The sequence below is a fragment of the Cherax quadricarinatus genome, chromosome 77, assembly GCF_038502225.1.
Source record: "Cherax quadricarinatus isolate ZL_2023a chromosome 77, ASM3850222v1, whole genome shotgun sequence".
Lineage (NCBI taxonomy): Eukaryota > Metazoa > Arthropoda > Malacostraca > Decapoda > Parastacidae > Cherax > Cherax quadricarinatus.
The window spans coordinates 2,334,605-2,349,604 of record NC_091368.1 but is presented as its reverse complement, the minus strand read 5'-3'; the positions used below and the strand labels follow the sequence as shown (position 1 = coordinate 2,349,604).

Genomic DNA, 15,000 nt, shown 5'->3' with positions numbered 1-15,000 from the left:
AACACCAACGTCAAAGACCTGGGAGTGATCATGTCGGAGGATCTCATCTTCAAGGACCATAACATTGTATCAATCGCATCTGCTAGAAAAATGACAGGATGGATAATGAGAACCTTCAAAACTAGGGAGGCCAAGCCCATGATGACACTCTTCAAGTCACTTGTTTTATCTAGGCTGGAATATTGCTGCACACTAACAGCACCTTTCAAGGCAGGTGAAATTGCTGACCTAGAAAATGTACAGAGAACCTTCACGGCGCGCATAACGGAGATAAAACACCTAAATTACTGGGAGCGCTTGAGGTTCCTGAACCTGTATGCCCTGGAACGCAGGCGGGAGAGATACATGATTATATACACCTGGAAAAGCCTAGATGAACTAGTACCGAACTTGCACACGAAAATCACTCACTACGAAAGCAAAAGACTTGGCAGACGATGCAACATCCCCCCAATGAAATGCAGGGGTGTCACTAGCACGTTAAGAGACCATACAATAAGTGTCAGGGGCCCGAGACTGTTCAACTGCCTCCCAGCATACATGAGGGGGATTACCAACAGACCCCTGGCAGTCTTCAAGCTGGCACTGGACAGGCACCTAAAGTCGGTTCCTGACCAGCCGGGCTGTGGCTCGTACGTTGGTTTGCGTGCAGCCAGCAGTAACAGCCTGGTTGATCAGACTCTGATCCACCAGGAGGCCTGGTCACAGACCGGGCCGCGGGGGCGTTGACTCCCGGAACTCTCTCCAGGTAAACTCCAGGTAATGTCCTAATTACTTTCCAAAACATAGCAGGATGCTTCGACAAAGAGCTGTGCTTGGTATGAAACAGCCTAGTTGATCAGGTACTGATCCGCCGCCAGGCCTGGTCATGGACCGGGCCTGGTCATGGACCGGGCCTGGTCATGGACCGGGGCCAGCAGATTGCATCAGGGTAAAGCTTCAAGGATTTTTATTTCGTTTTCTAATTACAGGACACTAATGGAAACCGGGGAACGGATGGGGTTTGAATCCCAGCCTTTCCCTGATGATAATAATAATAGTAATGCTACTACTACTACTACTACTACTTCTACTACTACTTCTACTACTACTAGTACTACTACTACTTCTACTACTACTAGTACTACTACTACTACTACTACTACTAATAATAATAATAATAATAACAGCCCAGTAGGGGCCTGGGTGGAGAGGGAAAATAAAAAAAACGGATTGGTCAGTCTTTATTAATTAGTTTGTTGAGATTTTATAATGTAAATTATGCCTTGTGATGAGTGAAGCAGCGAAGCAGACATCTGCATACATACACCAGCAGACATCTGCAGACATACACCAGCAGACATCTGCAGACATACACCAGCAGATATCTGCATACATACACCAGCAGACATCTGCAGGCATGCACCAGCAGACATCTGTATACATACACCAGCAGACATCTGCAGACATACACCAGCAGACATCTGCAGACATACACCAGCAGACATCTGCATACATACACCAGCAGACATCTGCAGACATACACCAGCAGACATCTGCATACATACACCAGCAGACATCTGCAGACATATACCAGCAGACATCTGCAGACATACACCAGCAGACATCTGCAGACATACACCAGAAGATATCTGCAGACATACACCAGCAGACATCTGCAGACATATACCAGCAGACATCTGCAGACATACGCCAACAGACAACTGCAGACATACACCAGCAGACATCTGCAGACATACACAAGCAGATGTCTGCAGATATATACCAACAGACATCTGCAGACATACGCCAGCAGACATCTGCAGATATATGACGCATACATCTGCAGACATATGACGCATACATCTGCAGACATACACCAGCAGACATCTGCAGACATACACCAGCAGATGTCTGCAGACATATACCAGCAGACATGTGCAGACATACGCCAGCAGACATCTGCAGACATATGACGCATACATCTGCAGACATATGACGCATACATCTGCAGACATATGACGCATACATCTGCAGACATACACCAGCAGACATACAACGCAGACACCCGCAGACTTACAACACACACCCGTGCAGACATACACCCGCAGCCATACAACGCAGACATACAAGGCAACCATACAACGAAGACATACAACGCATCCATACAACGCAGACATACAACGCAGATATACAAAGCAGACATACAACGCAGCCATACAACGCAGACATACAACGCAGATATACAAAGCAGACATACAACGCAGCCATACAACGCAGACATACAACGCAGATATACAAAGCAGACATACAAAGCAGTCATACAACGCAGACATGCAAAGCAGACATCTGTCAATAATGATAGAAAGACACAGGGCGCAGACAAGCTCCCAGACAATACATTTTTCACTCTGTGTATAACTTAGTTAAGACTTAATAAAGCGCTACACTTAGCGAAATGTTGTTCTCTGTGAAGACAGTTTCGCTAATTGTAGCGTCTCCTCGCACAGTATTTGTCTAAGACAGGAATTATGACTGTGTTACACAGTGTGGACGTCAGCACCTATATTTGTGTTACAGTGTATGTGCAGTCATTGTTTTACAGTGTCATGCAGTCATAGTAGTTACAGTGTGATGTCAGCAGTCATTAAGTGTACAGTGTGTGGATGTCAGCAGTCATAGTTGTGCTACAGTGTGTGGATGTCAGCAGTCATAGTTGTGCTACAGTGTGTGGATGTCAGCAGTCATAGTTGTGCTACAGTGTGTGGATGTCAGCAGTCATAGTTGTGCTACAGTGTGTGGATGTCAGCAGTCATAGCTGTGTTACAGTGCGTGGATAGTGCAGTACAGTGTGTGGATGTCAGCAGTCATAATTGTGTTACAGTGTGTGGATGTCAGCAGTCATAGTTGTGCTACAGTGTGTGGATGTCAGCAGTCATAGCTGTGTTACAGTGCGTGGATGTCAGCAGTCATTGTTGTGCTACAGTGTGTGGATGCCAGCAGTCATAATTGTGTTACAGTGTGTGGATGTCAGCAGTCATAGTTGTGCTACAGTGTGTGGATGTCAGCAGTCATAGTTGTGTTACAGTGTGTGGATGTCAGCAGTCATAGTTGTGTTACAGTGCGTGGATGTCAGCAGTCATTGTGTTATAGTGTGAACCTCAGCAGTCATTGTGTTATAGTGTGGATGTCAGCAGGCATAGCTGTGTTACGGAGTGAGGATGTCAGCAGTCATTGTATTATAGTGTGGATGTCAGCAGCCATTGTGTTACAGTGAGGATGTCAGCAGTCATTGTGTTACAGTGTGGATGTCAGCAGTCACTATGTTACAGTGGGTAAACATTCTCTCAAACTGCCAAGCTCGACGTTTCTCCCACTGGTATAAGCACATAACAACCACCCGCTGTCTGCAGCAGACAGACACTTCCTGTTTACCAAGACAGCTGTTTACAACACTTTGATTTACCAGATTCACCTGTTTTTTCAATTATTTACACTCACAAAGCTGTTTACAATTACTAACAACATACACAGCCTCGTTTTTTCACACAGACAGTTGTCTTTTACAACAGACACCAGCCAAAAAAGTTCATAGCTATACCGAAAATAACTTTTAAAGTTATGATTTACTTGACAAGTGACTTATTTACAAGTCCCGAGACTAAGAGATGTAAATCATTGCTACTTATTTGACTAGCAATTTGTGCATGATAATGGTTGATATTTAGTAATAAAGAGCCAAATACGTGGTAATGAGAGGCTATTAGGGCGAATGATGGTAGGGATGAATGACACAGCTGGCTCCTGGCAGGTGAATAACGAACACCTGTCATACATGACACACACAAACCTGTCATAGGTGTCAGGAGTCTAGGACACACACGACTTATGGTGCGGAGGTTTTCTTTTCTTTGTGCCACAGCTGAAGAGAGCAGACGAAACATCTGGTGAACTAATAATATGCAGTTTGGCCACAGTGACGGAGAAGAATATCTTCCGAGATTCTTGCTGGTGGACCAGTCACTGTGTTCCTTGGGAATGTGTGACTTAACAGAGTGTATGCCCCCGTTAACAGAGAGTATGTTCCCTGTTAACAGAGTGCTCGTTCTCCATGACAGAGCGATTGTATTCCTTAACTGGAACTGTTAACCCTGGGAATGTGATTGTATTCTTTGATCATATGATAGATAAATCTCAAAGACCTTGATATTATTATTCTCATTGTGGTCAAACTGGCATGGGTTTAAGCCCAATCCCTATATATATATATATATATATATATATATATATATATATATATCATATATATATATATATATATATATATATATATATATATATATATATATATATATATATATATATATATGTCAAAGCCGAATAGGCAGAACTTGCGATCTTGGCTTAAATAGCAAGGTTCATCTTGCCATATAGGACAAGTGAAAATTTGTGTATGCAATAATTTCGCCAAAATCATTCTGAACCTAACGAAAACAATATATTTCATTGTGTTTGTTTAGTATTAAATTACGGTAAACAAATCTAAAATATATTTAGTTGGTTTAGGCTAAAATAAATTGCTCTTGTTATAATAAGGTTAGGTAAGTTTTCTAAGATTCTTTTGGTGCAAAATTAAATTTTTTTACATTAACATTGATGAAAAATATATATCTTTAAACGTATAAAAGAAAATATCAGAAAGGACGTAATTTTAAATGAGTTCATTCTAATTGACCAGTTTTATATATTCGGTACGACATAATATATATATATATATATATATATATATATATATATATATATATATATATATATATATATATATATATATATATATATATATTGGGTGATGTTGTTATTATTGAATCTTTTTACTGTCGTTCTACGAAGCTTACAATAAAATATGACAAAATTTGTATAGATTTTCTGTGATTTTGTTTACACAGTGAAGCTTGTTGTATAAGAAAATTAACTGAAAGAGTTTTTTCTTTCTTGTGCAATACGAGAGTGCTTTGTTACTGTATATAATGCCGATAAATAGGAGGTCGGAGACATAAGACTGTAGATCAGACTTGTATTGGGCAACATTTCGCCCTGCGTAGAGCTTTGTCAAGTCATACAGAGATGCATTTAATATGTATATGTGTGCTATATTACACTTTACTTACCCATGTATATCTGTAATTATGGAAGGTGGGAGTAGGCGACTAGATGTGGACTTAATTTTAAGCTCTATGTGGTTTAAAAGCTCTATGCAGAGTAAAGCATTGTTCCAGTGAGAAGTGTGTTCTGCAGCCTGTCTCTGTCTTTTCTGGAGGGACAGAGCCTTCGATACCCGTAAAAGCTTTAATTATCAACATTTATGCTAGAGCCTCAGCCCAGCTATGGGGGACGAGTACACTGTTCTCTTAGTTTCAGAGGTTGATGCCGTACCCAGTCTCAGATCTCCCCACTCGTGTGTTTGTGAGAGCTTCTGTGAGGGAAGTTCTGGCAGTCAACCCAGGAAGGCCAGGACTGAGAGAAATGAGGAAGTTGCAATGACCTCTAGAACCATGTAATTCAATCTCTCCTCATAGCATCTTCACTTTCACTGTAATGTTTCTCACTGATATCACCGCTGTTATGACACTTGTGTCTATCGCCTTTTCACTAATTCTCATTTATTTCCAGTAGTTCATACGCTAGTTCACCTCTCTTATTGTTTCTCAGGAGACACAGAAAGAATAAGTTTTTCCTGGTGGAACTCACTGCTTCTCCTTATGATAACTTTCCTTTTATTGTCTATAAATGTAACACATTCTCGCCTGATTTAGTTTTTCTAATTGTGGGAAAACGTTTAGAGACTGATGGTGAGATTCACGTGAGAGAGAATGCTGTGAAATGAGAATGAGTTGAAACGTGACAAGATTGTCTAAGGTTGAACTTTCGCTGCTTCAACTTTGCTTTTCCTCGTGCAAAGTTGCGATTGTGTGACGATAGCGATAGAGATAGATAGACAGAGATAGATAGATAAATAGATAGATAGATAGAGAGATAGATAGATAGAGAGAGAGATAGATAGAGAGAGATAAAGATAGATAGATAGATAGATAGAGAGACAGAGAGAGAAAGAGAGAGAGAGAGAGAGAGAGAGAGAGAGAGAGAGAGAGAGAGAGAGAGAGAGAGAGAGAGAGAGAGAGAGAGAGAGAGAGAGAGAGAGAGAGAGAGACATAGATGGAATAAAATTAAAAAATACAGTCAATAAAATATGAGAGGGTGAGTTTTGTGGCTGTCACTGAGGCTGTACGGAACTGTCATGGGCCTTCCTCTCAGTGGTAGCAACAGCATTTTCTTCCTATAGTAATATTATCACTTACTTTAACTCGCAAATAGCGTCAGTTTCATGACACTGTCTAACAGCACTCCTCAGCATCTGTTATTAAGTACGAGCAGTGGACAAGGCTTCCAAAGTCAACTTTATTAATACTTAAGACGCATGTGGACAATGTGCAGTTAGTATGGATTGTTTTTAGAAGATGCGCAACACACTCAGAAATATTTATTTTTTTAAGAATCATTTGAGTATTGTTATTACTACTTTATTATGGGCTCAAACAGAGCCTTTGGGGAATGGCGGGCATTCGGAAAAGGTGCCTTTCTTTAGGGCATGTGCACTTGGAACCGATTCTTTCAAGACTTGTTTAGGGAATGATTTCACTGCCATGATTTTCTTTCTCCCAAGACATGTTTTCTTGGGTCCTCAGTTCAATATACTGACCACAGGTACCCAAGACAGGCTAAAAAGACACTGACTGCCACAGGATGCTAACAAGAAGCCAGCTTGTCAGAGGTCAGTGTAGGGATGAGAGGTGATAGTGGAGAGATTCAGAGTTCTGGAGACGATGAGAGACAGGGCGCTGATGGTAAAGATTTGGCTTCTGTGCGTGACATACAGGAAAAGATGGATCCAAAATATGGACTCAAGGCTTTCATTTCCAGAAAGGTATGCGGATATTGTATTAGCCAGGTACCTTTTTTTTGTTTTTAGTAGATAGTCCAGAAGATGAGGAAGTTGCCACTTAAAGTAGGTAGTCCGGAAGACGAGGCAGAAACCTTTCGAAGTAGGTAACCTAGAGGTAAGAAGTTCGATGGACGAGGATGTTATCATTCGAAGTAGGCAGTATCGAAGAAGGTAGTCTCGAAGTAGGAGCCTTGAAGAAGGTAGCCCCGAAGTAGATAGCCTCGAAGAAGGTAGTCTCGAAGTAGAAAGCCTCGAAGAAGGTAGCCTCGAAGTAGACAGCCTCGAAGTAGGCAGCCTCGAAGAAGGTAGCCCTGGAGAAGATAGCCACGAAATAGGCAGCCTCGATGTAAGCCGCCCAGAATACGAGGCAGTTACCACTCGAAGTAGACAGCCCAGTAGAGAAAGTTGAGGATGGTGAAGCTGAACGGGAAAGCTACCCTGGAGAACCGGTCTACCAGGATGGCCTTCTCCCTGGCTTCCTTCATATCCAGGGCCATGGAGCGAGATACGTTGGGCGTGGAACCGTACTTGGCGGGGGCCAAGCCTATGGCCGGAGGAGATGCAGGTCCTGCGACATGATGAGGATGCTGGTGGTGGGCATGTGGTATGGAAGGGCCTGCAGGCATGATTCTGGGCTCTCCTTCGGGATCCCTGAAGCCTCCGTTCTCAGCTTCCTGTAGCGTCACGTCTCCTGCGTTCTAGAAGGGAAAAAGGTAAGTTAGCTTGGATTGGTGAAGAGCTCTTGCTTCAAGGAACTGGAGCCACTTTAACTTTTCCTGGTTCAAAACTGATTGCTGCCACCCATTTTCCAAGAGCTGTGATCCCTATAGATTCAGCACTTCACATGAAAATACTACTGTTACTACTACTACAACTACTACTACTATTTCTACTACTTATACAACTACTACAGCTACTACTAACACTACTCACTGTACTACTACTGCAAATACTAGAATATCTAATAGTATTACTACTGTTACTGCTACTGCCACCACTACCCCTACTACTACTACTACTACTACTACTACTACTAATAATAATAATAATAATAATAATGACAATAACAACTACCAATCCTAATGGAGCGGCACTCACCCGCCTGCGGTTGGCCTGAGCTCTTGGTCTGCGGAGAGTGAGCTTGCGGGAGATGCGTCTTATGAATGTGTCATCATGCGGCTTCTGGTCCACCATGTCTCCCAGGATGATGTTTACCATGGCGTACTCCATCAAGGACATGAACACGAACACCGTGCATGATGACATGAACATGTCTATAGCCTGTCGGGACAAGAGGGAAGAGGTGGTAGATAATGATAATGGATCTGAGAATGGTATCCCTTGTATTCCATAAACCCAGCCCCCTCTACCTCAACAGATACTTTGAAATGAATAGTTCAGAGTGCGGCATAGGTTTCTAATGATTCTATTTATCAGCGTTTGAAGATTTGAAAGTAAACAAGTTTAAAACACTCACTCACTCACTCACACACACACATATATTGTGACCTACTTCCTTCAGAATGCTTGGTTCCTTTCCCAGGTTGCCACCTTCAATAGTCGGCTAATTTAGGTGGCAGGAGCAATGAACTTTAACTTATGTTGACCACATCCTCTGCTAGAGACACGGTTGGTCAATTGGGCCTGAAGACTATCGCCTACTCAAAGAATCATTAAGGTTCCAAGTCACCTGTTTACCAGCAGTCCAATGTAGTGAGTGACAAGGGCTTGACAAATATGTGGGTGGTTTTGATAAGGACCTATCTTGCAGGGGTCAGTAGACCTGCTGCAGTGCTCCTCTATTCCTATGTTGTTGAGGATAAAGACATGTGCAACAGTACTTGATGCAACAGTTGAGTATCTTTACTGTTGGATTCCTTCTTATTTCCACTAACGAATTCCTTCCCTTACAACGCCTTCGAGATCTTCCACCTCACCTTCCACAATATTTAAGACTCCGTTCTTATGCTTCGGCTTCTCCAGGCTGAGGGACTGACCACCTCAAATACTATCTCTCCAAGGTTGATGGACTGATTACATCATCTTCATTTCAAAACTACACCTGTGCAACTAATGTGACATTTTTATTGTGGCAACATTTCGCTCTCCAGGAGCTTTGTCAAGCCATTACTTGCCACAATAAAATGTTACATTAGTTGCACTTGTGTCCTTTTACTTACATATTGTCGATAATTCTACAAACTTTATTACTACTACACTGCTTCCTCTGTATTTGACTGAAGAAGCCTACTGGGTAGGCGAAACGTTTCATCAGTAAAAATACCCAACTGTTGCACATGCGTCTTAATCCTCAACTTGTATATATTTTATACCTTTCTTCAATATATCCTATATTCTTACTTAAAACTTAAAACAGTGATTAAATTAAACTCTGAGTGTATATACACCAAGAAATACATATCTATCAATGTATATACTGAGAGATACAACGTATATCCTGTGAGATAAGGATATAAGGCTCACCTTAATACAGCCTTGAGGAACGGGCAACAAAACTCGCCAGGAGATTCACCTTAATATAGGAGACAGGAGGAAGCGACTTCTGTGAGTTGGCATGTTGTGTTGAGAGTGTCAAGAGTGAGGTGACACCCAGTGTCACTCTAGCTGGCACCGCCTCAGGTTTGATCCAGAAACTGATCCACGACATAATGACGATCAAGCAGGTGGGGATGTAGGTGTGGAAGAGGTAGTAACCCAGACGACGCTTGAAAGTAAACACCACCTCCAGGCAGGTGAAGTTACCTGGTCACAAGCAAGGTGCTCAGTAAATGAAATGGGAAAGATGGATATATATATATATATATATATATATATATATATATATATATATATATATATATATATATATATATATATATATATATATATATATATATATATATATATATATATATATATATATATATCAAACACAAAGTGGGAATTGTTACAGTTGCTCTTTGCTGATTACACGGTGCTTTTGGGAGATTCTGAAGAGAAGTTGCAGAGATTGGTGGATGAATTTGAAAGGGTATGTAAAAGAAGAAAATTAAAAGTGAATATAGGAAAGAGTAAAGTTATGAGGATAACAAAAAAAAATTAGGTGACGAATGACTGGATATCAGATTGGACGGAGAGAGTGTGAAGGAGGTGAATGTATTCAGATATTTAGGAGTGGACGTGTCAGCAGATGTGTCTATGAAGGATGAGGTGAATCACAGAATTGATGAGGGCAAAAGGGTGAGTGGTGCACTGAAGAGTCTGTGGAGACAAAGAACTTTGTCCGTGGAAGCAAAAAGGGGAATGTATGAGAGTATAGTTTTACCAATGCTCCTGTATGGGTGTGAAGCATGGGTGATGAATGTTGCAACGAGGAGAAGGCTGGAGGCAGTGGAGATGTCATGTCTGAGGGCAATGTGTGGTGTGAATATAGTGCAGAGAATTCGTAGTTTGGAAGTTAGGAGGAGGTGCGGGATTGCCAAAACTGTTGTCCAGTGGGCTGAGGAAGGGGTGTTGAGGTGGTTCGGACATGTAGAGAGAATGGAGCAAAACAGAATGACTTTGAGAGTGTATAAATCTGTAGTGGAGGGAAGGTGGGGTAGGGGTCGGCCTAGGAAGGGTTGGAGGGAGGGGGTAAAGTAGGTTTTCTGTGCGAGGGGCTTGGACTTCCAGCAAGCGTGCATGAGCGTTTTTGATAGGAGTGAATGGAGACAGATGGTTTTTAATACTTGACGAGCTGTTGGAGTGTGAGCAAAGTAACATTTATGAAGGGATTCAGGGAAACCGGCAGGCCGGACTTGAGTCCTGGAGATGGGAAGTACAGTGCCTGCACTCTGAAGGAGGGGTGTTAATGTTGCAGTTTAAAAACTGTAGTGTAAAGCACCCTTCTGGCAAGACAGTGATGGAGTGAATGATGGTGAAAGTTTTTCTTTTTCGGGAATCGGCCAGTGTGATAATAAATAAAAAAATAAAATATATATATATATATATATATATATATATATATATATATATATATATATATATATATATATAAATATATATATAGATATATATAAATATATATATACAGAGAGAGAGAGAGAGAGAGAGAGAGAGAGAGAGAGAGAGAGAGAGAGAGAGAGAGAGAGAGAGAGAGAGAGAGAGAGAGAGAGAGAGAGTGAGAGAGAGAGAGAGAGAGAGAGAGAGAGAGAGAGAGAGAGAGAGAGAGAGAGAGAGAGAGAGAGAGAGAGAGAGAGAGAATAGACAAATATAAGAATATATCCTTCTCTTACACACACACACACACACACACACACACAGACGACCAATCTCCTCCACCTTATGACAAAGTTCTGCCAGACATATCATAATTTTTTCCGCCCCAAAATGCCAATATAGTTGAAACTTTGCCTCTGAGAGCCACTCACACCTGCTGCTCCCTGCTAAAATATTACACCTAAATTGTACCAAATTTTGAAGACCCTAGACGATACCTTGAGAAAAAAATTTTTTTGAATACAAATGCACACATATGAATCTTTTCTTAAAGAAAAAAGAGAAAATTTTCCTGTCCGGAGAAGAGAAGTGTGAAACTTAAGATCCAAAAATAAGGTTTTTGTATATATGATATATATATATATATATATATATATATATATATATATATATATATATATATATATATATATACATATATATAATATATATATATCTTATATATATATATATATATATATATATATATATATATATATATATATATATATATATATATATATATATATATATATATATATATATATATATAATTAGGTGTAAGTGATCTCACCTCTAGAGTAACACTAGAGGGTCTTACCTGTACGGTGGACTTGTAGAGTAGACCTATGGAGGATCTTACCTGTAGAGTAGACCTGGGTGCAGTCACCAGTCTCGTTGGAGACGAGGTCGAGCTGTGGTAGTTCAATTCTCTCATCAACCTCCAGAGGAACCAGTGGGTCCCACACGAACATTAAGTCGTCAGTAGTGTGGGAGACTGTGGGAGGAAAAGCGGGTGGGAGGAGGAGGGAAGGAGAAAGTAGAGGGAAAGGATAGCGGGAGAAGGGAAGGATTAGAAGGTGGAGGAGGCTATAGTGAGATAAAGATATCTTTCTTACTTTTATGAGTAGGTGATTAGGATTTAGTGTGTGTATGTGTGTGTGTATGTGTGTGTGTGTATGTGTGTGTGTACTCACCTAATTGTACTCATCTAATTGTGGTTGCAGGGGTCGAGACTCAGCTCCTGGCCCCGCCTCTTCACTGATCGCTACTGGATCCTCTCTCTCTCTGCTTCCTGAGCTTTGTCATACCTCTTCTTAAAACTATGTATGGTTCCTGCCTCCACTACTTCACTTGCTAGGCTATTCCACTTGCTGACAACTCTATGACTGAAGAAATACTTCCTAACGTCCCTGTGACTCGTCTGAGTCTTCAGCTTCCAGTTGTGACCCCTTGTCCCTGTGTCCCCTCTCTGGAACATCCTATCTCTGTCCACCTTGTCTATTTCCCGCAGTATCTTGTATGTCGTTATCATGTCTCCCCTGACCCTTCTGTCCTCCAGTGTCGTCAGTCCGATTTCCTTTAACCTTTCCTCGTACGACATTCCCTCGAGCTCTGGGACTAGCCTTGTTGCAAACCTTTGTACTTTCTCTAACTTCTTGACGTGCTTGACCAGGTGTGGGTTCCAGACTGGTGCTGCATGCTCCAGTATGGGCCTAACATACACAGTGTACAGTGTCTTGAATGATTCCTTATTAAGGTATCGGAACGCTATTCTCAGGTTTGCCAGGCGCCCGTATGCTGCAGCGGTTATTTGGTTGATGTGTGCCTCCGGTGATGTGCTCGGTGTTATGGTCACCCCAAGGTCTTTCTGCCTGAGTGAGGTCTGTAGTCTTTGTCCACCTAGCCTATACTCTGTCTGCGGTCTTCTTTGCCCCTCCCCAATCTTCATGACTGCATTTGGCTGGATTGAATTCGAGAAGCCAGTTGCTGGACCACATGTCCAGCCTGTCCAGGTCTCTTTGCAGTCCTGCCTCATCCTCGTCCGATTTAATTCTTCTCATCAACTTCACGTCATCTGCGAACAGGGACACTTCAGAGTCTATTCCTTCCATCATGTCGTTCACATATATCAAAAATAGCACTGGTCCTAGAACTGACCCCTGTGGGACCCCGCTCGTAACAGGCGCCCACTGTGATACCTCTTCACGTACCACGACTCGTTGCTGCCTCCCTGTCAGGTATTCCCTTATCCATTGCAGTGCCCTCCCTTTTACGTGCGCCTGATCCTCCAGCTGCTGCACTAATCTCTTGTGGGGAACTGTGTCAAAGGCCTTCCTGCAGTCTAGGAAGACGCAATCTACCCACCCCTCTCTCTCGTGTCTTACTTCTGTTACCTTGTCATAAAACTCCAGGAGGTTTGTGATACAAGATTTGCCTTCCATGAACCCATGCTGGTTTTCATTTATAATCTTGTTCCTTTCCAGGTGTTCGACCACTCTCCTCCTGATAATCTTCTCCATGACTTTGCACACAATACATGTCAGAGACACAGGTCTGTAGTTTAGTGCCTCGTTTCTGTTTCCTTTCTTAAATATGGGGACTACATTAGCTGTCTTCCATTTCTCAGGTAGTTGCCCAGTTTCAAGGGATGTGTTGAAGATTGTGGTTAGAGGCACGCACAGCATCTCTGCTCCTTCTCTAAGGACCTATGGGGAGATGTTGTCCGGTCCCATCGCCTTTGAGGTGTCAAGGTCACTTAAGAGCTTCTTCACCTCCTCCTCAGTTGTTCGTATGTCACCGAACACTTGTTGGTATATTCCCTCTTGATGTTCCCTTCTGTGCTGTCTTCCCACAGCCCTTCCTGTCTCTACTGTAAAAACTTCCTTAAATCTCCTGTTCAGCTCCTCACATACCTCCTGATCATTTCTTGTGAGTTCTCCACCTTCTGTCCTTAATCTGATCACCTGGTCTTTGACTGTTGTCTTCCTCCTGATGTGGCTATACAACAGTTTCGGGTCAGTCTTGATTCTCGATGCTATGTCATTTTCATACTGTCGCTGGGCCTCCCTCCTTACCTGTGCGTACTCATTCCTGGCTCTGCGACTGATCTCCCTATTTTCGTGTGTTCTCTGCCTTCTGTACTTTTTCCATTCTCTATTGCACTTTGTTTTTGCCTCCTTACACTGTCGGGTAAACCAGGGGCTCGTTCTGGTCTTCCCGTTGTTACTGTTGCACTTGGGAATAAACCTTTCCACTGCCTCCTTGCATTTTGTTGTTACATATTCCATCATTTCATTTACTGGCTTTCCTGCCAGTTCTCTGTCCCACTGGACCTCCTGCAGGAAGTTCTTCAACCCTATGTAGTCCCCTCTTTTATAGTCAGGCTTTTCCCATTGAACTCCTGTTATTCTCTCCACTTGCAGCTCCACTGTGTATTCAAAGCACAGAACCACGTGGTCGCTAGCTCCTATGGGACTCTCATACTTGATGTCCTCAATATTTGAGCTGCCCAGGGTGAACACAAGGTCCAATCTTGCTGGTTCATCCTCCCCCCTCACTCTGGTAGTGTCCTTAACATGTTGGTGAATGAGGGTTTGCAGCACCACGTCCAACATCCTGCTCTCCATGTTTCGGGACCCCCATGTGGCTCGAGGTTTTCCCAGTCAATCTCCCTGGGGTTGAAATCCTCCATAACCAGCAACTTTGCTCTGCTGGAGTGAGCTCTTCTTGCCACCTCAGCAAGTGTGTCCACCATTGCTCTGTTGCTCTCTTCATATTCCTCTCTTGGCCTCCTGCAGTTCTGTGGTGGATTATACATCACTGCAATGACCACTTTGTGTTCCCCAGACTGAAGTGTACCTGCTATGTAGTCTCTTTCTCCCGTCTCATCTATTCCTTCCATTTTCTCGAATTTCCATCTGTTTTTTACGAGCAGAGCAACCCCACCTCCCCCCCTGCCCCTTCTATCTTTCCTCATGATCTGGTATCCTGGTGGGAAGATT

At 42.4% G+C, this 15,000-nt stretch overlaps 1 protein-coding gene across 1 annotated transcript in view; it reads right to left on the bottom strand.

Annotated features, from left to right (window-relative positions):
* Nucleotides 1-4,829: 4,829 nt before the first annotated feature.
* Nucleotides 4,830-15,000, bottom strand: part of LOC128701971 (glycine receptor subunit alpha-2) — a 220,544-nt gene continuing 210,373 nt past the window's right edge. The window contains exons 8-11 of the mRNA XM_053795965.2: nt 11,859-11,993; nt 9,513-9,742; nt 8,078-8,260; nt 4,830-7,677 (exon numbers count right to left, since the gene is read on the bottom strand). Coding sequence (XP_053651940.2) covers nt 7,351-7,677; nt 8,078-8,260; nt 9,513-9,742; nt 11,859-11,993 — 875 coding nt within the window. The 3' untranslated portion in view covers nt 4,830-7,350. The remainder of the gene's footprint in view (nt 7,678-8,077; nt 8,261-9,512; nt 9,743-11,858; nt 11,994-15,000) is intronic.